General features: G+C 37.0%; 1 protein-coding gene across 8 annotated transcripts in view; it reads left to right on the top strand.

Moving 5' to 3' along the window:
- The window catches only part of TRIM2 (tripartite motif containing 2), a 223,434-nt gene that overhangs the window by 156,362 nt on the left and 47,243 nt on the right, over nucleotides 1-19,829 (top strand). For 7 of the 8 annotated variants that reach the window (XM_061192508.1, XM_061192512.1, XM_061192507.1 and 4 more), the window contains one exon: nucleotides 2,396-2,544. The exons of the other annotated variant lie outside the window; for it this stretch is intronic. In XM_061192508.1, coding sequence (XP_061048491.1) covers nucleotides 2,396-2,544 — 149 coding nt within the window. The remainder of the gene's footprint in view (nucleotides 1-2,395; nucleotides 2,545-19,829) is intronic. 8 annotated transcript variants of the gene reach the window in all.

The raw sequence follows: 19,829 nt of genomic DNA, 5'->3' as shown, positions 1-19,829 counted from the left end.
ATAATAAAAATAAAAGTTGTTCATAATCCCTCTATTCTGAGATCACCACTGTTAACATTTTGGTGTATTTTGATATCTTATTCTTAGGTTCTGTTTATCTGTTTGTATGTATCTGTCCATTTCTCTGAGAGGGAACCATGCTGCATATACAGTTTTGTGTTCGTGTATTTTTCCATATACCATCATATCATCTACACTTTCCTATGTCATTTGCTTTAAAAAAAAATGACTTACAACATCTGCATCTCCTAATGTTTCATTCTGTGGCCACCCACTGTGCCATAATTTGTTTAGCCCATTAGCTATTGTTGACCATCTAGGTTGTTACCAAATTTTGCTGCTAAAATTAACGTGTAATTAACATGCCATCCATAAATTTTTTCTAAGACTTATTTTTTAGAGTATTTTTAGGTTCACAGCAAAATTGAGAGGAAGGCACAGTATTTCTCCTATACTTCCTGCCCCCACACATGCATAACTTCCCCTATTATCAACATCATTTACCATCATACATTTGTTACAGTTGACAAACCTGCATGGACACATCATAATCACACTAAGTCCATAATTTACATTAGTATTCACTCTTAGTGTTGTACATTCTATGGGTTTGGACAAAAAGTATAATGACACGGATCCATCATTATGGTGTCATTATGGTATCATACAGCATATTTTCACTGCCCTAAAAATCCTCTGCGCTCCTCCACCTATTCACCCCTTCCTCTCCCCCTGCTGTAAACTTTTTTCCACATCTCATATTACTTCATTAGGAAATGTCCCCAGAAATAGAATAGAAAAAGAGACTTGTCTAGTTTTAGGCTTTTTATGTGTGTTCTCAAATTGCCTTCAGGAAAGGCTATTATACCCAAGTTTGTTTCTCAGAACTATTTTCATTTTTAGAATTCTTTGACATTTCATTTCAGTTTGTACTTCTTTATAAATAAGGTTGAATGTTTTGCATTTGGTGTAGACTTTATTTTTTTATTTATTAAATCTTTAAATATTTAATAGATTTTATTAAATTGGGGGATCTGCTCTAGGAAAAATTAAAATGGACTTTAAAATACGGATAATTTCTTGGTATAGTTTTACTTAATAGAAAGTAAGAATGGTTTATAATTTCAAACATTTGTGAAATATGACTTCGTATTTTTACATGCTATTTTAAAAACTCTTTTCTGATATTTAATCTTACCCCTAACCATAACATCCAATATATTTATTTATTTATTGTTTAATTTTACCTAGTAGTTTTGTTTTAGTTTCCTTAGCAAGAAAGGTAATACATGTTCATTGTTGGAAAAAAATACGAAAAAGAAGCAAAAAGAAGGAAATAAGAATTGCCTCTTAACCTTAATTCAAGATAACTACTGTCACATAAGTACATACTGTCTTTTAACTTACTTTTCTATATATTACATTTTGGATGTATATATATCCAGGCCATTAAATATTTTATAACGTATATTTAATGAATGCATTGTATATCATTACAAAAAAAATACTTTTGAGTCCCGTTATTGTACTGATTTCCAGGGTTTTGCTATTGAAAACAGTGCTTTGACAAGCATCCTTATACATATCCATCATTATTTTCTTTAGCTGAATTTATAAAAGTGAAATTTCTGCATAAGAGATATGCATAAACCTAAGGTTTTAGGTACATATGGCTACATTTTTCCACCCATGTTGATAGTACCCATTTCCCTGAATCCTTTATTACAATTTTTAGTGTTTTAAATTTGGTAGTCAAGAAATCGTATCTCATGCTTTATCTTGCATTTCTTCAATTATTACTGGGTTTGAACATTTTTCTTGTTTATTGACGATATCATTACAAATATCGTACATTCTTAAAAATATTTATTTATTTTATTTATTTTTTTGGCTGTGTCGGGTCTTAGTTGCAGCATGTGGGCTCTTCGTTGTGGTGCGTGGGCTTCTCTCTAGTGTGGCGTGCAGGTTTTCTCTCTCTAGTTGTGGTGCGTGGCCTTCAGGGCGCGTGTGCTCTAGTTTGCGGCACGCAGGCTCTCTAGTTGAGGTGCGCGAACTCAGTAGTTGTGGCACAGGCTTAGTTGCCCCCAGCATGTGGGATCTTAGTTCCCCAACCAGGGATTGAACCCGCATCCCCCCTGCATTGGAAGGCAGATTCTTTACCACTGGACCACCAGGGAAGTCCCTGACCATACATATTTTATAGATGCCCATTGATGTATTTTATTTTTCTGTTGGAGTATTTGTCTTCTTTTGTTATTATTTTTAAAAGCTCCTTATTTATTAACTATTGACTCAATCTATAATATTTATTGCAAGTGTTTCCCCAGTTATTGGCCTTTTAATTTGATTTATGATGTGTCTTAATATGAAGTCTTTAAAAAATTATCTCTCCTAGCTGCTATGTCAGTAAAAGAAGTCCTTCAAAGCTTGGTTGATGATGGTATGGTTGACTGTGAGAGAATTGGAACATCTAATTATTATTGGGCTTTTCCAAGTAAAGCTCTTCACGCCAGGAAACGTAAGCTGGAGGTTCTGGAATCTCAGGTACGCCACCACAATTTAAAATAATAGATTTGCTTTGTAAGAAAGAAATTTGTTTTACTTAATCCTCTTTCATTTAGTGGCTTCCGTTAAATTTTTAACATGCATTGTGGTACCATGACAATAACCCCATAACCAAGGTGGCTACTAAGTGACTAATGGGCAGGATACACTGGACAAAGGGATGAGTCACGTCCCATGTGGTATGAAGCAGGAAGGTGCAACGTTTCATCACGCTGCTCAGAATGGCATGCAATTTAAAACTTATGAATTGTTTATTTCTGGAATTTTCCATCTAATATTCTCAGACTGTGATTGACCACAGGTAACTGAAACCATGGAATCTGAAACCACAGATGAGGGGACTACTATATAGGCAAGGAATGAAACTTTAGGGAAAGGGGCTGTGGACTTGTTTTGGGGTGAAGGGAGAAAGAATCTCGATTTTTCTGGAAGATAACAAGAACAGGAAAAGTTAATCAACAATAGTAAAGTAAATTAATTTCTCTCTGTTTAGAGGTTATGTGAGATTGTGTTTCTTCACAGGAAAATCCTCCTGAAACACCACTTTTTAAAATGATGCTCCTGGGTTTAAGAAGGTTCAACTTTATGGGGAGTCTTCTTTCAGTCAGTGTTCTTAATTACAAGCAACACAAACTAACTCTGGCTGACATTAGCAGAAAAGAAATTTATTGAAAGATATAAGATAGACTTGCAGAATCATGGGGAAGGGTGGACACACAGTTCTAAAAGTAGGCAGGAACTGAGGGAAGGTACACAGCCAGAACACATCATGAAGCCTTTCTGATGAGGTTACTGGTGCCTCAAACACTGCACCGAACTCTATTGACATTGCTGACCTCAGAAGATAACTCCACTGGCACTCCTGGCTGAAGAACCAGATGTTGCTGCCACCAAAATAAAACAAACAAACAAAAAACCACCAAGAAACTTCTGTACCAGCTCACAATTCTGGAGGTACATGAGACTGGCCAAGCCTCGGCCATGTGCCCACACTCTAGTTATCAGGGGAACTGGGGAAGTAAATAATTGGGGTTTCTAGTTTCTATGGTGGGAGGTAGCTGCCTCCTTTTGGTGCCTGCAATTCGCCAAAGTAGGAAGGGGGTTTGGATGCTCCCATGGTAGATACATACCCACAAAATAAATCAAGAGAAAAAACTGAAAAAGAACACAGGATTTGAAGTCAAAATAACAACAACAGATTTATTGGATACTTCCTTTCCTCTGTGTGCCAGATACTGTTCTAGGCATTTGGAATCCATTAGCGAATAAAGAATGGAAGCAGGAAACCAGGTAGTTAAGTTCTTGGAATCATCCAGCTATGAAGTAATGGTGGTTTGAACCAAGGTCATAGCAGCCCATCTACACCCCCTCAGCCCTAGGCAACCACTAATTTACTTTCTGTCTCTAGATTTCCTTGTTCTGGACATTTCATATGAATGGAATCACATAATATGTGTCTTTCTTGACTTGCTTCTTTCATTTAGCATAATGTTTTCATGGTTCATCCATGCTGTAATATGTATCCGTATTTCATTCTTTTTTACGGCCAAATAATATTCCGTTATTTGGATATACCACATTTTGTCTCCTCATCAATTGATGGCCATTTATGTTATTTCCACCTTTTGACTGTTACGAATAATGCTGCTATAAAATTTCATGTACAAGTTTTTATGTGGACATATGTTTTTATTTCTCTTGGGAATTTCTGGGTCATATGATAACATTATATTTCATTGATTGAAGAACTTCCAGACTGTTTTCTAAAGTGGCTGCACCATTTTACATTCCTACCAGTAGTGTATGAGGGTTCCAGTTTCATCACATCCTCACCAAAACTTGTTGTTACCTGACTTTTTGATTCCAACCATCCTAGTGGGTTTGAAGTGGTATCTCATTATGGTTATGACTTTCATTTCCCTTATGACTAATCATGAGCATCTTTTCATATGTTTACTGGCCATTTGTATATCTTCCTTAGAGAAATGCCCATTCAGATCCTTTGCCCATGTCTCATCTATTAAACATGATGCTGCATTTTTTAAATTATTATTAGAGTATCATTGATTTATAATGTTGTGTTAGTTTCAGGTGTACAGCAAAGTGATTCAGTTATATGTGTGTTTGTGTGTGTGTGTGTGTGTGTGTATTCTTTTTCAGATTCTTTTCCATTACAGCTTATTATAAGATATTGAATATAGTTTCCTGTGCTATACAGTAGGAGCTTGTTGCATATCTATGATGATGCATTTTTTTTCCTTGCTAGGAAACAACATGCATATTCATCACTCAGGATTTTTTTTTTTAACTTAGTTATGCAATTAAAAGCTTTATACAGGGTAATTTATTTTTAGGCCTTGTTACATTTTCCTGTCTTCATGATTTTTTGTTCTTGCTTTTATCCCCTTTGAGAATTCCCTTGTCTTTCCTTTCTACCTAGCCAGTTCTAAACATCTCCCCTCAGAAACCTTCTCAAGCTCCCATAGCTTACTGTGTTCTTGCCCTTCTATAAACTCCTGCAATAGTTTTGGTTTTCCCATAAATAAAATATATGACTTTGGCAAACACTGCTGGTTGCCTGTCTAATAAACATTGCCCCCTTCTTCATTACTAACAAAACATTTACTATGCTGAGGGAGCAGTGTGTCTTGCTAAAAAATGTTTATCTTCCCAGATTCCCTTGCATCTAAGAATGGCAGTGGGAAACACTTTTGATGAATGAGATGTAAGTGGAAGACTAGCTTGAGGTTTCTGAGAAAATGTTCACTTTCCTGATAAGGCAAAACCCCTTCTTCTTTTCTGTGATATGGACATGAGATCATATTGTGACACTAAGGTAACAAGTGTTAGGATGAAGATGTTCCCTAAGAATGGCCGGGCCTGGATTAAAAGGGCTTGGGTCTCTGGTGGCATTTTGACACACTGCACTAGCCTTGGACTGCCTTACCTCTGGACTTCATATTGCATAAGATAATTAAGCCCCCATTTAATGTAGTTTTAGTCAAATACTCTCTTTGTATTCTAAAAGTATATATCCAAAATGGATAAATTTGCTTTGAAGACTTTTTTTTATATAAATGTGACTTAGATCTTGTATTAGTTATCTATTGCTGGAACAGAACTGCATACCCCAAAACTTCATGGCTTAAAGAAACAAACATTCGTATCTCACAGTTTCTGTGGATCAGGTTTAGTTAGTCTCAAAGTCTCACATGAGGCTGTAGTTTAGTTAAGCTCAGAGTCTCACATGAGGCTGTAGTCAAACTGTTGGCCAGGGCTGCATTCTCATCAGAAGGCTCATCTGGGAGAAGATTTACTTCTGAACTCAATCTTAATGGTTATTGGATTTAGTTCCCTACAGGCTATGGGGCTGAGGTCTTCAGTTCCTGGAAGGTTATTGGACTGATGGCCTTAATTCCTTGATAGCTTTTAGCCAGCTGCCTCCCTCGTTCCTTATATCATGGGCTTCTCCATAGGACAGCTCACAATGTGGCAGCTGCCTTTCCTCAGAGGAAATGTTTGTGGAGAGTCCAAGACAGAAGCCACAGGGTTTTTTGTATCTTAATCTTGGAAATGACATCCCATCACCTCTGCCTCATTCCATTCCCTAGCAACAAATCATTAAATTTAGTTCACATTCAAGGAAAGATTATACATGGGCATAAATACCAAGAGGCAAGGATCATTGGGACCATCTTAGAGGATACATATCACAGATTTTTCATTCTTCTTACTTCCCAAATGTATAAATCTTATCTTTTTGATTATTTTTTAAAAAATAGCTTTATTGAGGAATAATTGACATACCAAAATTGCTCTTATTTAAAGTTTATATACTGATAAGTTTTGACATATATATACATCCATGGAACAATCACCACCATCAAGATAAGGAGCATACCCATCACCCCTAAAATTTTCTTCATTCCCCTTTTTAATCTTTGTCTCCTGCCCACCGCCCTCCCCCACCCCCCAACACACACACACACACACACACACACACACACACTGCTTCCCTTGCCCCCATCCCCAGGCAACCACTGATTTGCCTTCTGCCATTATACATTAGTTTATATTTCCTAGAATTTTATATTAAGGGAATCATGCAGTATATACTCTATTTCCTGGCTTCTTATACTTAGCATAACTAAGATGTATCCATGGTGCTGTATATGTTACTCATGCATTTTTATTGCTGAGTGGTATTTCGTTGTATAGATATACAACAGTTGTTTACCTGTTGACGGACATTTGGGGGTTTTGTTTGTTTTAGTTTGGAGTTATTATAAATAAAGCTTCTATGAATATTCGTATATGTCTTTGTATGAACATATGTTTTCATTTATATTGTGTAAATACCTAGGGACGGAATGGCTGGATCATATGGTAGGTGTATATATAACTTTTTAAGAGATTGCCAAGACTGTTTTCCAAAGTGCCTGTGCCATTTTAGATTCCTACCAACAGTGTATGAGAGTTCTGGTCTCTCCACATCCTCATTAATACTTGGTATGATACCCATTCTAATAAGTATGTAGTGATATCTTGTGGTTTTAGTTTCCATTTCCCCGGTGACTAACAATGTTGAGTATTTTGCATGTGTTCGTTTGTCATCCATATATCTTCATTGAAGAAGTGTCTCTATACAGATCTTTTGCCTTTTTTTAAATCTATATGTTTGTTTTTATTATTAAGTTTAGATAGTTCTTTGCACGTTCTGGGTACAAATCCTTTATCAGATAAATGCTTTCCAAATGTTTTCTCCCAGTCAGTGATTCGTTTTTCCATTTTCTTAACTGTGTTTAGGAGAGTTGAAGTTTTAAGTTTTAGGGAAGTCCAGTTTATTAACTTGTTTCTTTATGGTTGGTGTTTCTGGTATTGTTTCTTACCTTCTTCCAGACAGTTATTCATGCCTGAAACTAGCCATAACAGGTGCTGATTAAGCATTTCTTTTTTGACTTTGTAAACCAGAGATAATCTGGCCAAATGTACGCATTTCATTTCTTCGCCTCTGGATTTAACATAATCTCTATTTAGCAAGTGAAGGAGTTTGGCATAAAAAGTAAGCAAGAGATTCTTGCTAGTGTAGTGAATCTGTTTTTAGTAAGTGAACTTAATATCACTGTTTATTTATTCTGAATGAGGGATAAGATGTTCTAATTAGTTACTGTCAATATACTCCTTTCCCTACTGGTCTGAGAGTTGGCTTCCAGTGTGTTTTGTGACATACTCCTATCCTCGCAGCCCCATTTATAAGCTGGAGGTCAAAGCTTAATCTCACACACTTGCTCAGAAGTCACAGTTCAAGTCATAGGCAGTAGGTCCTATACCTTCTGTTCTCAGCACTGCAGAGTGAGATTTTGATATGTCGTTCATAAAAGATTTATATCATTTGGCATTTGCTACACATATTAAAAAACACACACACACAAAAAAACTCAGTACCGAGAAGCAAGAAGAACTACAATCCTGCAGCCTGTGGAACACAAACCACATTCACAGAAAGATAGACAAGATGAAAAGGCAGAGGGCTATGTACCACATGAAGGAAAGAGATAAAACCCCAGAAAAACAACTAAATGAAGTGGAGATAGGCAACCTTCCAGAAAAAGAATTCAGAACAATGATAGTGAAGATGATCCAGGACCTCGGAAAAAGAATGGAGGCAAAGATTGAGAAGATGCAAGAAATGATTAACAAAGACCTAGAAGAATTAAAGAACAAAAAAACAGAGATGACCAATACAATAACTGAAATGAAAACTACACTAGAAGGAATCAATAGCAGAATAACTGAGGCAGAAGAACGGATAAGTGACCTGGAAGACAGAATGGTGGAATTCACTGCTGAGGAACAGAATAAAAAAAAAGAATGAAAAGAAATGAAGACAGCCTAAGAGACCTCTGGGACAACATTAAACGCAACAACATTTGCATTATAGGGGTCCCAGAAGGAGAAGAGAGAGAGAAAGGACCCGAGAAAATCTTTGAAGAGATTATAGCTGAAAACTTCCCTAACATGGGAAAGGAAATAGCCACCCAAGTCCAGGAAGCACAGAGAGTCCCATACAGGATAAACCCAAGGAGAAACACGCCAAGACACATAGGAATCAAATTGGCAAAAATTAAAGACAAACAAAAATTATTGAAATCAGCAAGAGAAAAACAACAAATAACATACAGGGGAACTCCCATAAGGTTAACAGCTGATTTCTCAGCAGAAATTCTACAAGCCAGAAGGGAGTGGCATGATATACTTAAAGTGATGAAAGGGAAGAACCTACAACCAAGATTACTCTACCCGGAAAGGATCTCATTCAGATTTGATGGAGAAATCAAAAGCTTTACAGACAAGCAAAAGCTAAGAGAATTCAGCACCACCAAGCCAGCTCTACAACAAATGCTAAAGGTACTTCTCTAAGTGGGAAACACAAGAGAAGAAAAGGACCTACAGAAAAACCCCAAAACAATTAAGAAAATGGTCATAGGAACATACATATCGATAATTACCTTAAACATGAATGGATTAAATGCTCCAACCAAAAGACACAGGCTCACTGAATGGATACAAAAACAAGACCCATATATATGCTGTCTACAAGAGACCCACTTCAGACCTAGGGACACATACAGACTGAAAATGAGGGGATGGAAAAAAATATTCCATGCAAATGGAAATCAGAAGAAAGCTGGAGTAGCAATACTCATATCAGATAAAACAGACTTTAAAATAAACAATGTTACAAGAGACAAGGAAGGACACTACATAATGATCAAGGGATCAATCCAAGAAGAAGATATAACAATTATAAATATATATGCACCCAACATAGGAGCACCTCAATACATAAGGCAACTGCTAACAGCTATAAAAGAGGAAGTTGACAGTAACACAATAATAGTGGGGGACTTTGACACCTCACTTACACCAATGGACAGATCATCCAAAATGAAAATAAATAAGGAAACAGAAGCTTTAAATGACACAATAGACCAGATAGATTTAATTGATATTTATAGGACATTCCATCCAAAAACAGCAGATTACACGTTCTTCTCAAGTGCGCACGGAACATTCTCCAGGATAGATCACATCTTCGGTGACAAATCAAGCCTCAGTAAATTTAAGAAAATTGAAATCATATCAAGCACCTTTTCTGACCACAATGCTATGAGATTAGAAATGAATTACAGGGAAAAAACCGCGAGAAACACAAACACATGAAGGCTAAACAATACGTTACTAAATAACCAAGAGATCACTGAAGAAATCAAAGAGAAAATCAAAACATACCTAGAGACAAATGACAATGAAAACACGATGATCCAAAACCTATGGGATGCAGCAAAGCAGTTCTAAGAGGAAAGTTTATAGCTATACAAGCCTACCTCAAGAAACAAGAAAAATCTCAAATAAACAATCTAACCTTGCACCTAAAGGAACTAGAGAAAGGAGAACAAACAAAACCCAAAGTTAGCAGGAGGAAAGAAATCATAAAGATCAGAGCAGAAATAAATGAAATAGAAACAAAGAAAACAATAACAAAGATCAATAAAACTAAAAGCTGGTTCTTTGAGAAGATAAACAAAATTGATAAACCGTTAGCCAGACTCATCAAGAAAAAGAGGGAGAGGACTCAAATCAATAAGATTAGAAATGAAAAAGGAGAAGTTACAACAGACACCGCAGAAATACAAAGCATCTTAAGAGACTACTACAAGCAACTCTATGCCAATAAAATGGACAACCTGGAAGAAATGGACAAATTCTTAGAAAGGTATAACCTTCCAAGACTGAACCAGGAAGAAATAGAAAATATGAACAGACCAATCACAAGTAATGAAATTGAAACTGTGATTAAAAATCTTCCAACAAAAGTCCAGGACCAGATGGCTTCACAGGTGAATTCTATCAAACATTTAGAGAAGAGCTAACACCCATCCTTCTCAAACTCTTCTAAAAAATTGCAGAGGAAGGAACACTCCCAAACTCATTCTATGAGGCCACCATCACCCTGATACCAAAACCAGACAAAGATACTACAAAAAAAGAAAATTACAGACCAATATCTCTGATGAATATAGATGCAAAAATCCTCAACAAAATACTAGCAAACAGAATCCAACAACACATTAAAAGGATCATACACCATGATCAAGTGGGATTTATCCCAGGGATGCAAGGATTCTTCAATATATGCAAATCAATCAATGTGATACACCATATTAACAAATGGAAGAATAAAAACCATATGATCATCTCAATAGATGCAGAAAAAGCTTTTGACAAAATTCAACACCCATTTATGATAAAAACTCTCCAGAAAGTGGGCATAGGGGGAACCTACCTCAACATAGTAAAGGCCATATACGACAAACCCACAGCAGACATCATTCTCAATGGTGAAAAAACTGAAAGCATTTCCTCTAAGATCAGGAACAAGACAAGGATGTCCACTCTCACCACTATTATTCAACACAGTTTTGGAAGTCCTAGCCACAGCAATCAGAGAAGAAAAAGAAATAAAAGGAATACAAATTGGAAAAGAAGAAGTAAAACTGTCACTGTTTGCAGATGACATGGTACTATACATAGAGAATCCTAAAGATGCCACCAGAAAACTACTAGAGCTGATCAATGAATTTGGTAAAGTTGCAGGATACAAAATTAATGCACAGAAATCTCTTACATTCCTATATACTGATGATGAAAAATCTGAAAGAGAAATTAAGGAAAAACACTCCCATTTACCATTGCAACAAAAAGAATAAAATACCTAGGAATAAACCTACCCAGAGAGACAAAAGACCTGTATGCAGGAAACTATAAGACACTGATGAAAGAAATTAAAGATGATACCAACAGATGGAGAGATATACCATGTTCTTGGATTGGAAGAATCAATATTGTGAAAATGACTATACTACCCAAAGCAATCTACAGATTCAGTGCAATCCCTATCAAGTTACCAATGGCATTTTTTACAGAACTAGAACAAATCATCTTAAAATTTGTATGGAGACACAAAAGACCCCGAATAGCCAAAGCAGTCTTGAGGAAAAAAAACAGATCTGGAGGAATCAGACTCCCTGACTTCAGACTATACTACCAAGCTACAGTAATCAAGACAATATGGTACTGGCACAAAAACAGAAACATAGATAAATGCAACAAGATAGAAAGCCCAGAGATAAACCCACACACCTATGGTCAACTAATCTATGACAAAGGAGGCAAGGATATACAATGGAGAAAAGACAATCTCTTCAATAAGTGGTGCTGGGAAAACTGGACGGCTACATATAAAAGAATGAAATTAGAACACTCCCTAACACCATATACAAAAATAAACTCAAAATGGATTCGAGACCTAAATGTAAGACCGGACACTATAAAATTCTTAGAGGAAAACATAGGAAGAACACTCTTTGACATAAATCACAACAAGATCTTTTTTGATCCACCTCCTAGAGTAATGGAAATAAAAAGAAGAATAAACATATGGGACCTAATGAAACTTCAAAGCTTTTGCACAGCAAAGGAAACCATAGACATAAAAAGACAACCCTCAGAATGGGAGAAAATATTTGCAAACGAATGAACGGACAAAGGATTAATCTCCAAAATATATAAACAGCTCATGCAGCTCAATATTAAAAAAACAAACAACCCAATCCAAAAGTGGGCAGAAGACCTAAATAGACATTTCTCCAAAGAAGACATACAGACGGCCAAGAAGCACATGAAAAGCTGCTCAACATCACTAATTATTAGAGAAATGCAAATCAAAACTACAATGAGGTGTCACCTCACACCAGTTTGAATGGGCATCATCAGGAAATCTGAAAACAACAAATGCTGGAGAGGGTGTGGAGGAAAGGGAACCCTCTTGCACTGTTGGTGGGAATGTAAACTGATGCAGCCACTGTAGAGAAGAGTATGGAGGTTCCTTCAAAAACTAAAAATAGAATTACCATATGATCCAGCAATCCCACTACTGGGCATATACCGAGAGGAAACCATAATTCAAAAAGACGCACGCACCCCAGTGTTCATTGCAGCCAGGTCATGGAAGCAACCTAAATGCCCATTGACAGACGAATGGATAAAGAAGATGTGGTACATGTATACAATGGAATATTACTCAGCCATAAAAAGGAACGAAATTTGGTCATTTGTTGAGACGTGGATGGATCTAGAGACTGTCATACAGAGTGAAGTAAGTCAGAAAGAGAAAAACAAATATCGTATATTAACGCATGTATGTGGAACCTAGAAAAATGGTACAGATGAACCAGTTTGCAGGGCAGAAATTGAGACACAGATGTAGAGAACAAACATATGGACACCAAGGGGGGAAAGCGGCGGGGTGGGTGGGGGTGGGGGTGTGCTGAATTGGGCGATTGGGATTGACATGTATACACTGATGTGTATAAAATGGATGACTAATAAGGACCTGCTGTATAAAAAATAAATTAAAATTCAAAAATTCAAGAAAAAACTCAGTGCCATTTCACCAACCTAAACCTACTTTATTCTCTCACTGAAATTTGAGTGGGAATGTCAGTATCATACTATGCCCCTCAACCATGGCTTTGAAGGGTGCTCATCATTTTAGAGAAGCAATATGGCTTAATGGGAAGAGAAGTAGTTAGAAATCAAACATGGATTGAAATCACAGTTTCACTTTTTACTAGTTGTAAGGATCTTGGAAAAATTTCTTAAGCTCTTTGAAACCTTTAAAGTTTCCCAATTTGTAAAAAAAGATTATATCTACTTCAAAGGGTTGAGTGGATTAAGTGGTATATGTAAAGTGCCAGTGTACATAGGCACTCAGTTATGTAGTGGCTGGAGATTTGACTAAATTATTACTCACCCAGGAGTATATACTGTAAGTTTATTTGTTCAGTTAGAACAAATATTTGAGGGTCCACTATGTGCAAAACATTTTACCAGATACTGGAGGTAATTCGAAAAAGTAGAAATCAAGATCCATGCTTTATTAAGAAAGAACCTGTAACCTGTGCTGAAGATAAGATATATACACATGAAATAGTAAAATGAAGAGTGAAAAGTGTTATATGGCTGACTGCCTGAATGAGTGATAGAGATTAAAAATGCTGCAAGAGATGGCGGGATTTATATAAAGATAGAAGTCACTCAGTTAATTTTGAATTGAAGCAGATTCCAAATTCAAGTGCACTGAAAGATCAGTTTATTCAGCATATTGCCAAAGTAAAATGTTAACTTCTTTTGAGTTTCTTGTTAATTACTTCCAGATTAGAGAGAGGGAGGTCTTAATTTTTTTTTTTTCCTATCATTATGTTCTGCTTTGCTTCTGCCAGTGATTCCAATTATGTACAGGAATGTACTTGTCTCTTGAGAATGGGCATTCTTGTAGCAAGTCTGAAAATTAAATCAAGAAACATTTTTTTTTCTCTTGCCTTTAGGTTGTATATGTTGATCATTATTAAAGACAGTCTAAAAAGCCTCATGGTTATAATTTATGTTTCTCTTTAACATTTTCTAAGATAGCAAATAAGCCATCAACTGTGTGTGGATTGTATTAACTGCTTCTACAGATATTCACTGTGTGCCTCTGTACATGCTTGGTGCTAAGTTCTTTGAGCAATATAAAAATAATAGAATATGTGTTTCATGTTGAGATAATTTATACTTTACTTGGTAAGGGAAGATAAATACCTTACATAGTTAATTAACTTTTAATGAAAAGATGTTAATTAGCTTTTATGAAAAAAAGTCTATATAGTTAAGGGAGACTTCTTAGAAATGATTATTTTGAGCTGAAAGTTGCCTAGATTTAGATGGATGGAGGAAATTACTGAGGGGAACAGAGGGAGCCACTGATGCTGTTGTTGGTAACGGTAGCCAGAATTTACTGAGCAGTCAGCCAGGGACAGTTTTAAGAGTTTATCTTAGTCCATTCAGGCTGCTGTAACAAAATACCACAGATTTGGTAGCTTATAAACAACAGACATTTATTTCTCATGGTTCTGGAGGCTGGAAGTGAATGAGAATTAAAGGAAACAAAAGATGTGAAGTTAGTCTTGATAACAGTCCACTGATTCAGAGAGTTTCATTAGTGCTGCAGCAAGTCTATGTAGCAGTTTTTAACTGATTTTTTTAATTTAAAGGGTCAGAATTACGGAAATCATACTCTTTGTTTTCTTGCTCTGCTGAGATCTTCCTTAGTTCTTCACCAAGTTCTGGTTTGCAACCTATTTATTACTAGTGGAAGGTAGTTTGGGGGACAGATTTTCTAGGAGTCGGGTTATGATACATTTTGAAATCCACACTGAGTCGGATTTCAGACACAGTGTATGAGTTTTGGGAGACACTAATAGATTCTCAGGATAATTTAAAAAAACCTTTTTACCAGTTTTTAGAAATGAGTACAGATCTTCCTCCACTTACAGTGGGGTTATATCCAGTAACCCCATGGGAAGTTGACTATGGCAAGTCAAAAATGCATTTAATACACCTAACCCACCAAACATCATAGCTTAGCCTAGCCTACTTTATAAGGGCTCAGAACACCTACATTAGCCTACAGTTGGGCAAAATCATCTGACACAAAGCCTATTTTATAGTAAAGTGTTGAATATCTCATGTAATTTATGAATACTGAAAGTGAAAAACAGAAGTGTTGTCTGGGTACAGAATGGTTGTAAGCATGTTGGTTGTTTACCCTGGTGATGGCGTGGCTGCCTGGGAGCTGCCGCTCACTGCTGCCCAGCATGCAGCATCACGGGGAGTATGTACTGCCTGTCACTAGCTGGGACAAGATCCAAATTCCAAATACAATTTCTACTGAATGTGGATTGCTTTTGCACCATCATGAAGTTGTAAAATTGTAAGTCAAACCATCACAAGTTGGGAACCATCAGTATATGGAATTCTTTATTGGTAAAACTGAGTGGATAAAGAGTAAGTCCACTCTTGGGCTGTGTGGACAAGTTGAAATGTTTTTGAATAAAAATAGGCATTACCTCTATTGAAATTCATTCAATTCAGTAAATGTTTAGTGAATGCTTGCTATGGCAGGCATTGTGACTAATGAGAGGGATATAATGATAAATTAGGTAGTTCCTGTCCTCCAGGACTTCAGTCTAGTGAGGAGACACACATGTCAACAAATCTCTGCAATATGGTGTGATAATGTACAACATGGAAGAGGATGGCAGAGGGTGAAGGTTAGTTCTGCTGAGGAACGGCTTTACAGTTAAGGAAGGAGACATTTAAGTTCATTCTGGAAAGATGTATGGGAGTCCATAAGGGAGCTGAGGGTGAAGGGCATTCTGAGTACAGAGACCTGTATGTTAAGGCAGTGTAGCACAGTGGTTTAAGAGAGTGGACTCTAGACCCAGACTCTCTAGATTCAAATCCAACTTCTTCCATTTACTAGAAACCTCTTGTACCTCTGTTTTCTCATCTATAAAGTGGTCGTAATATTTCCTACTTCACAGGGTAGTTGTGACAATTAAATGTGTTGTATATAACTGCCTACAACAATGACTAATCCATAGTAAGTGCTTTAGCTTTCGTTATTATATTGCCAAGACCAGATAGATGTGTATAGACTACATAATGTATGAGAGAATCTTGAGCTGTTTTGTACCGCTCAATTGTGCGTGAGGGATGAATGAGCCAAAGCTAAATTGGTAGGCAGATCCTGATAATGAAGGGCCCTGTGTATCTAAGCTGAAGAATTTTGAGTAGGAAGTGAGACCGTCAGAACCTTATTTTAGAAAGATGCTTCCGCTGGCAGTATGGAGGCCACATAAGGCGTGTGCACTGTGAAATTGCCCAGCTAGTCGTTGTCCCAGGCCCACTCTGCTCCAGAAAACAGAGGCAAGAGTGCTTCTTTGCACCTCCTGTGCCATGATGGTGTGGACAGTACCTGTGAGGCTGCTTCTTCCCAGGGTTCCAGACAGGAAGTGATAGGTTATCTCTGTTCCTATACCCTCCAGGTTTTCTAGGGGCTCTGTAGTTGTACTCCTTTATCTGTATTTGTAGCTAATCTTACAATACCAGAGAGGGTAGATGAGGGCCCTTATCAGAAACCCTCAACAGTGTCTAATGTTCTTCCTTTCCTCTTAGACTCTCCTGCCTCTCCTGTCTTCAGTTTGTCATTTGAAGAGGACAGAACAGGACTGGTTCTGGCCGGTCTTATATTTTTCTGACTTAAACCTAGACTTTGACTTTTGAAACAACAAAAAGAAAAAAATCTCATGGTTCCTCTTTGTGCTATCATTGAAGTTTGTTCATGCTCTGTTAGAGCATTTATCACACTTGTCTTATTTACACATCTCCCTCTTGTATTGAGTGTGAGTGTCTCAAGCTAAAAGCCATATTCAACTTTCTCTCCCCAAAACCTAGTACTAAATCCTGATGTAAAGTAGGCATTTAACCATGTAAACAAATGAATGAATGAACACATCAGACAACTGACCAGCTTCTAAACCATGTTCTTGTTAGCCTGAAAGTTGTATGTTTGATCAAGAATGCTTTTGTCTAAAAATAATGGAATATCTGACTAACAGTGGCTTAAATAAATGGAAGTTTATTTTTCTCACATATAGTCTAGAGGTAGGTATCTGTTAATGTTGATCGGTGGCTTAGTGGTATGTCCGCATCTTTGTGGTCCTCTTGGCCTTTCCATCATGGTCATGAGATGGCTGCCACCGCTCCTCTTGTCATATCTGAAGGATAGTATGGAAGAGGGGAAAGGGAAGTTGCTGGAATGTCTGTCTCTCTTAGCAGGAAAACACAAGCTTTCTCAGAGCTCTCCAACAGACTTTGGCTTACATCTATAGAGCGAAACAGTGTCACATCTCTCTGTAGAGGAGACTAGGAGTGGAATTGGGTAAAAGGGAGGAAGGAGGTTGGGGATGGCTTAGATGAGTCAGTCAACCAAAAGGGTTGGCTGCAGGCATAGTGTTATAAATAGGATGTTATTTTGTGAGAGTATAAAGTTCTGTAACTGCAGCACGATTGAGCAGATAAAAGTGTTTAATGGTTATGTAACCTATTCCCTGTGAATACATGGGTTATACAGAAGGTGCTCTGCGTTATCGTTGATTTTTTCCCGTTTGGTTGTAGGGGTGATGCAGGGCATCAACAAAATAATATATGTGTTTTTATATTTCCTTGAAATAGGGAAATACTTGGCCAATATCTTATTTGTTGTATAGATAATCTCTTTTTTGCTATTTTTGCTGTACAAATATATTTTCATTGATATGTGTTCACATTTTGTCTGCTGAGATTTTTTAAATATCAGAGGCTCTTATTTATTTTAGAAATTTTAGTTTCTGCATTGAAAGGTTCTTCTTGATCAAAAATACCATTTTTTTCTAATCCCTTGTTTCAAAGTATTAGTATTAGGGGACTTCCTTGGCGGTCCAGGGGTTAAGACTCTGTGCTTCCAACGCAGGGGACGCGGGTTTGATCCCTGGTCGAGGAACTAAGATCCCACATGCTGCACGGCACGGCCAAAAGCAAAACGAAACAAAGTATTAATATTAGCTAAGTATATGCTTTATAGCTCAAAATATAGTTTTTTTTTCCCTTGGAGATGCCTCACTTGAAATTGTTCTGGACATTGTGTATTTGTATTTAGAATGTTAACAAATTTAATGTATTAGTATGATGCCCAGAGGAACAGGATTCTCAGTGAAAAACATAGGCTTTGGTATCCAGATGACCTGGATTAAACCAGCAATATTGCCATATACTACCTGGTCAAATTACCTAATCTCTCTGGATCTCAGTTCCTTAATCTGTAAAATGGCAATATCAAAACCTCCAATGAGGTCATGTATATACTGCATCCTCTACAGGTCTGGCTCTCTAAAGGCAGTCATTGGTAGCTATTATAACAGGTAAGTGACTCTTGACAGTGGAGAGTACACAGAGACTGTATTGCTTGTTGCATTTGTAGTTTGTTGCTCGTCATTGTTTTTATTTACATGAAGAAAGAAAAAAGAAAATGAAGAAGAATGTGACAATTTTTTGAAGTGACATTACTTCTTTAGTTAGGATTATCAGGTTATGTTCAGTTTATTAAAATAAACTGATTTGTTTCGTAGAAGATAGTGCAACTTTCTCTCTCAAAAAGAGTTTTATATTTACCTCTCCCATGTCAAAGCTCCATATCCCTTTGTTAATGAGACAAGAATTACATTGTTTTCCTGTAGTAAGCCAGAGGCTCATCACCTAATGGCATAATCACATTATAAACTTCCATAATTATGCTTAACTAATGTTCCAAAATGGACTTTTCTTAGGAAATAAAACTGTGAGAAGTAATATACATCAAAATCAAGCCAGTTTTTCTCAGTGGAAGTTCTTTCTATCTTTATTGTATTGGATATTACCTCTTCAAATAATTTTCAGTAAGGATTAAAAGTCACCACTAGACATTTTAATGATTCCATTCTTGATTTATAATTTTTAGTATCTCTTCCAGATAAGAAGGAACTTTTATTTTTGTAGCATTTGCTATCACAAAGTTCACATATATATAAAAACGGTAAACAGTTGGCAACTTTTCATTTCTCCTTTTTTTTTTTTTTTTTAAATTTTTATTTGTTTATTTATTTTTGGCTGTGTTGGGTCTTCATTGCTGCATGCGGGCTTTCTCCAGTTGCTGCGAGCCGGGGCTACTCTTCGTGGTGGTGTGCGGAATTCTCATTGCGGTGGCTTCTCTTGTTGCGGAGCACAGGCTCTAGGTGTGCGGGCTTCTGTAGTTGTGGCACGCGGGCTCAGTAGTTGTGGCTCGTGGGCTCTAGAGCGCAGGCTCAGTAGTGGCGCACGGGCCCAGTTGCTCCGCGGCATGTGGGATCTTCCCGGACCAGGGCTCGAACCCGTATCCCCTGCATTGGCAGGCATACTCTTAACCACTGCGCCACCAGGGAAGTCCCCATTTCTCCTTTTAATAAGCTAAATTACAAAGCTACTTGCTATTTGTAGTTCTTAAATAAAATTACCAGTTCTTTTTGGAGTTTTGATATTGTATTCTACTTGATGGAAAAGACTGAGAGCATCAGGTCTTAGCTTTTCAAACTTTCTCACATACAGATGTTCATTTATTTTTCTAATTCCCCTATCCCTACTTTCTTCACCAAGGCCACCTGTGCTTGATCACACCTATGGCAAGTCTGTGTGTTTTTCGTCGCTTCTTTCTTACCAGCCTACTCTTCCTTTCCTGGATTTTTCCAGTATCTGAATTTGAAATATCC

This window comes from Eubalaena glacialis, chromosome 5 (assembly GCF_028564815.1).
Source record: "Eubalaena glacialis isolate mEubGla1 chromosome 5, mEubGla1.1.hap2.+ XY, whole genome shotgun sequence".
Taxonomy (NCBI): domain Eukaryota; kingdom Metazoa; phylum Chordata; class Mammalia; order Artiodactyla; family Balaenidae; genus Eubalaena; species Eubalaena glacialis.
This window is presented reverse-complemented; position numbering and strand designations above follow the sequence as displayed.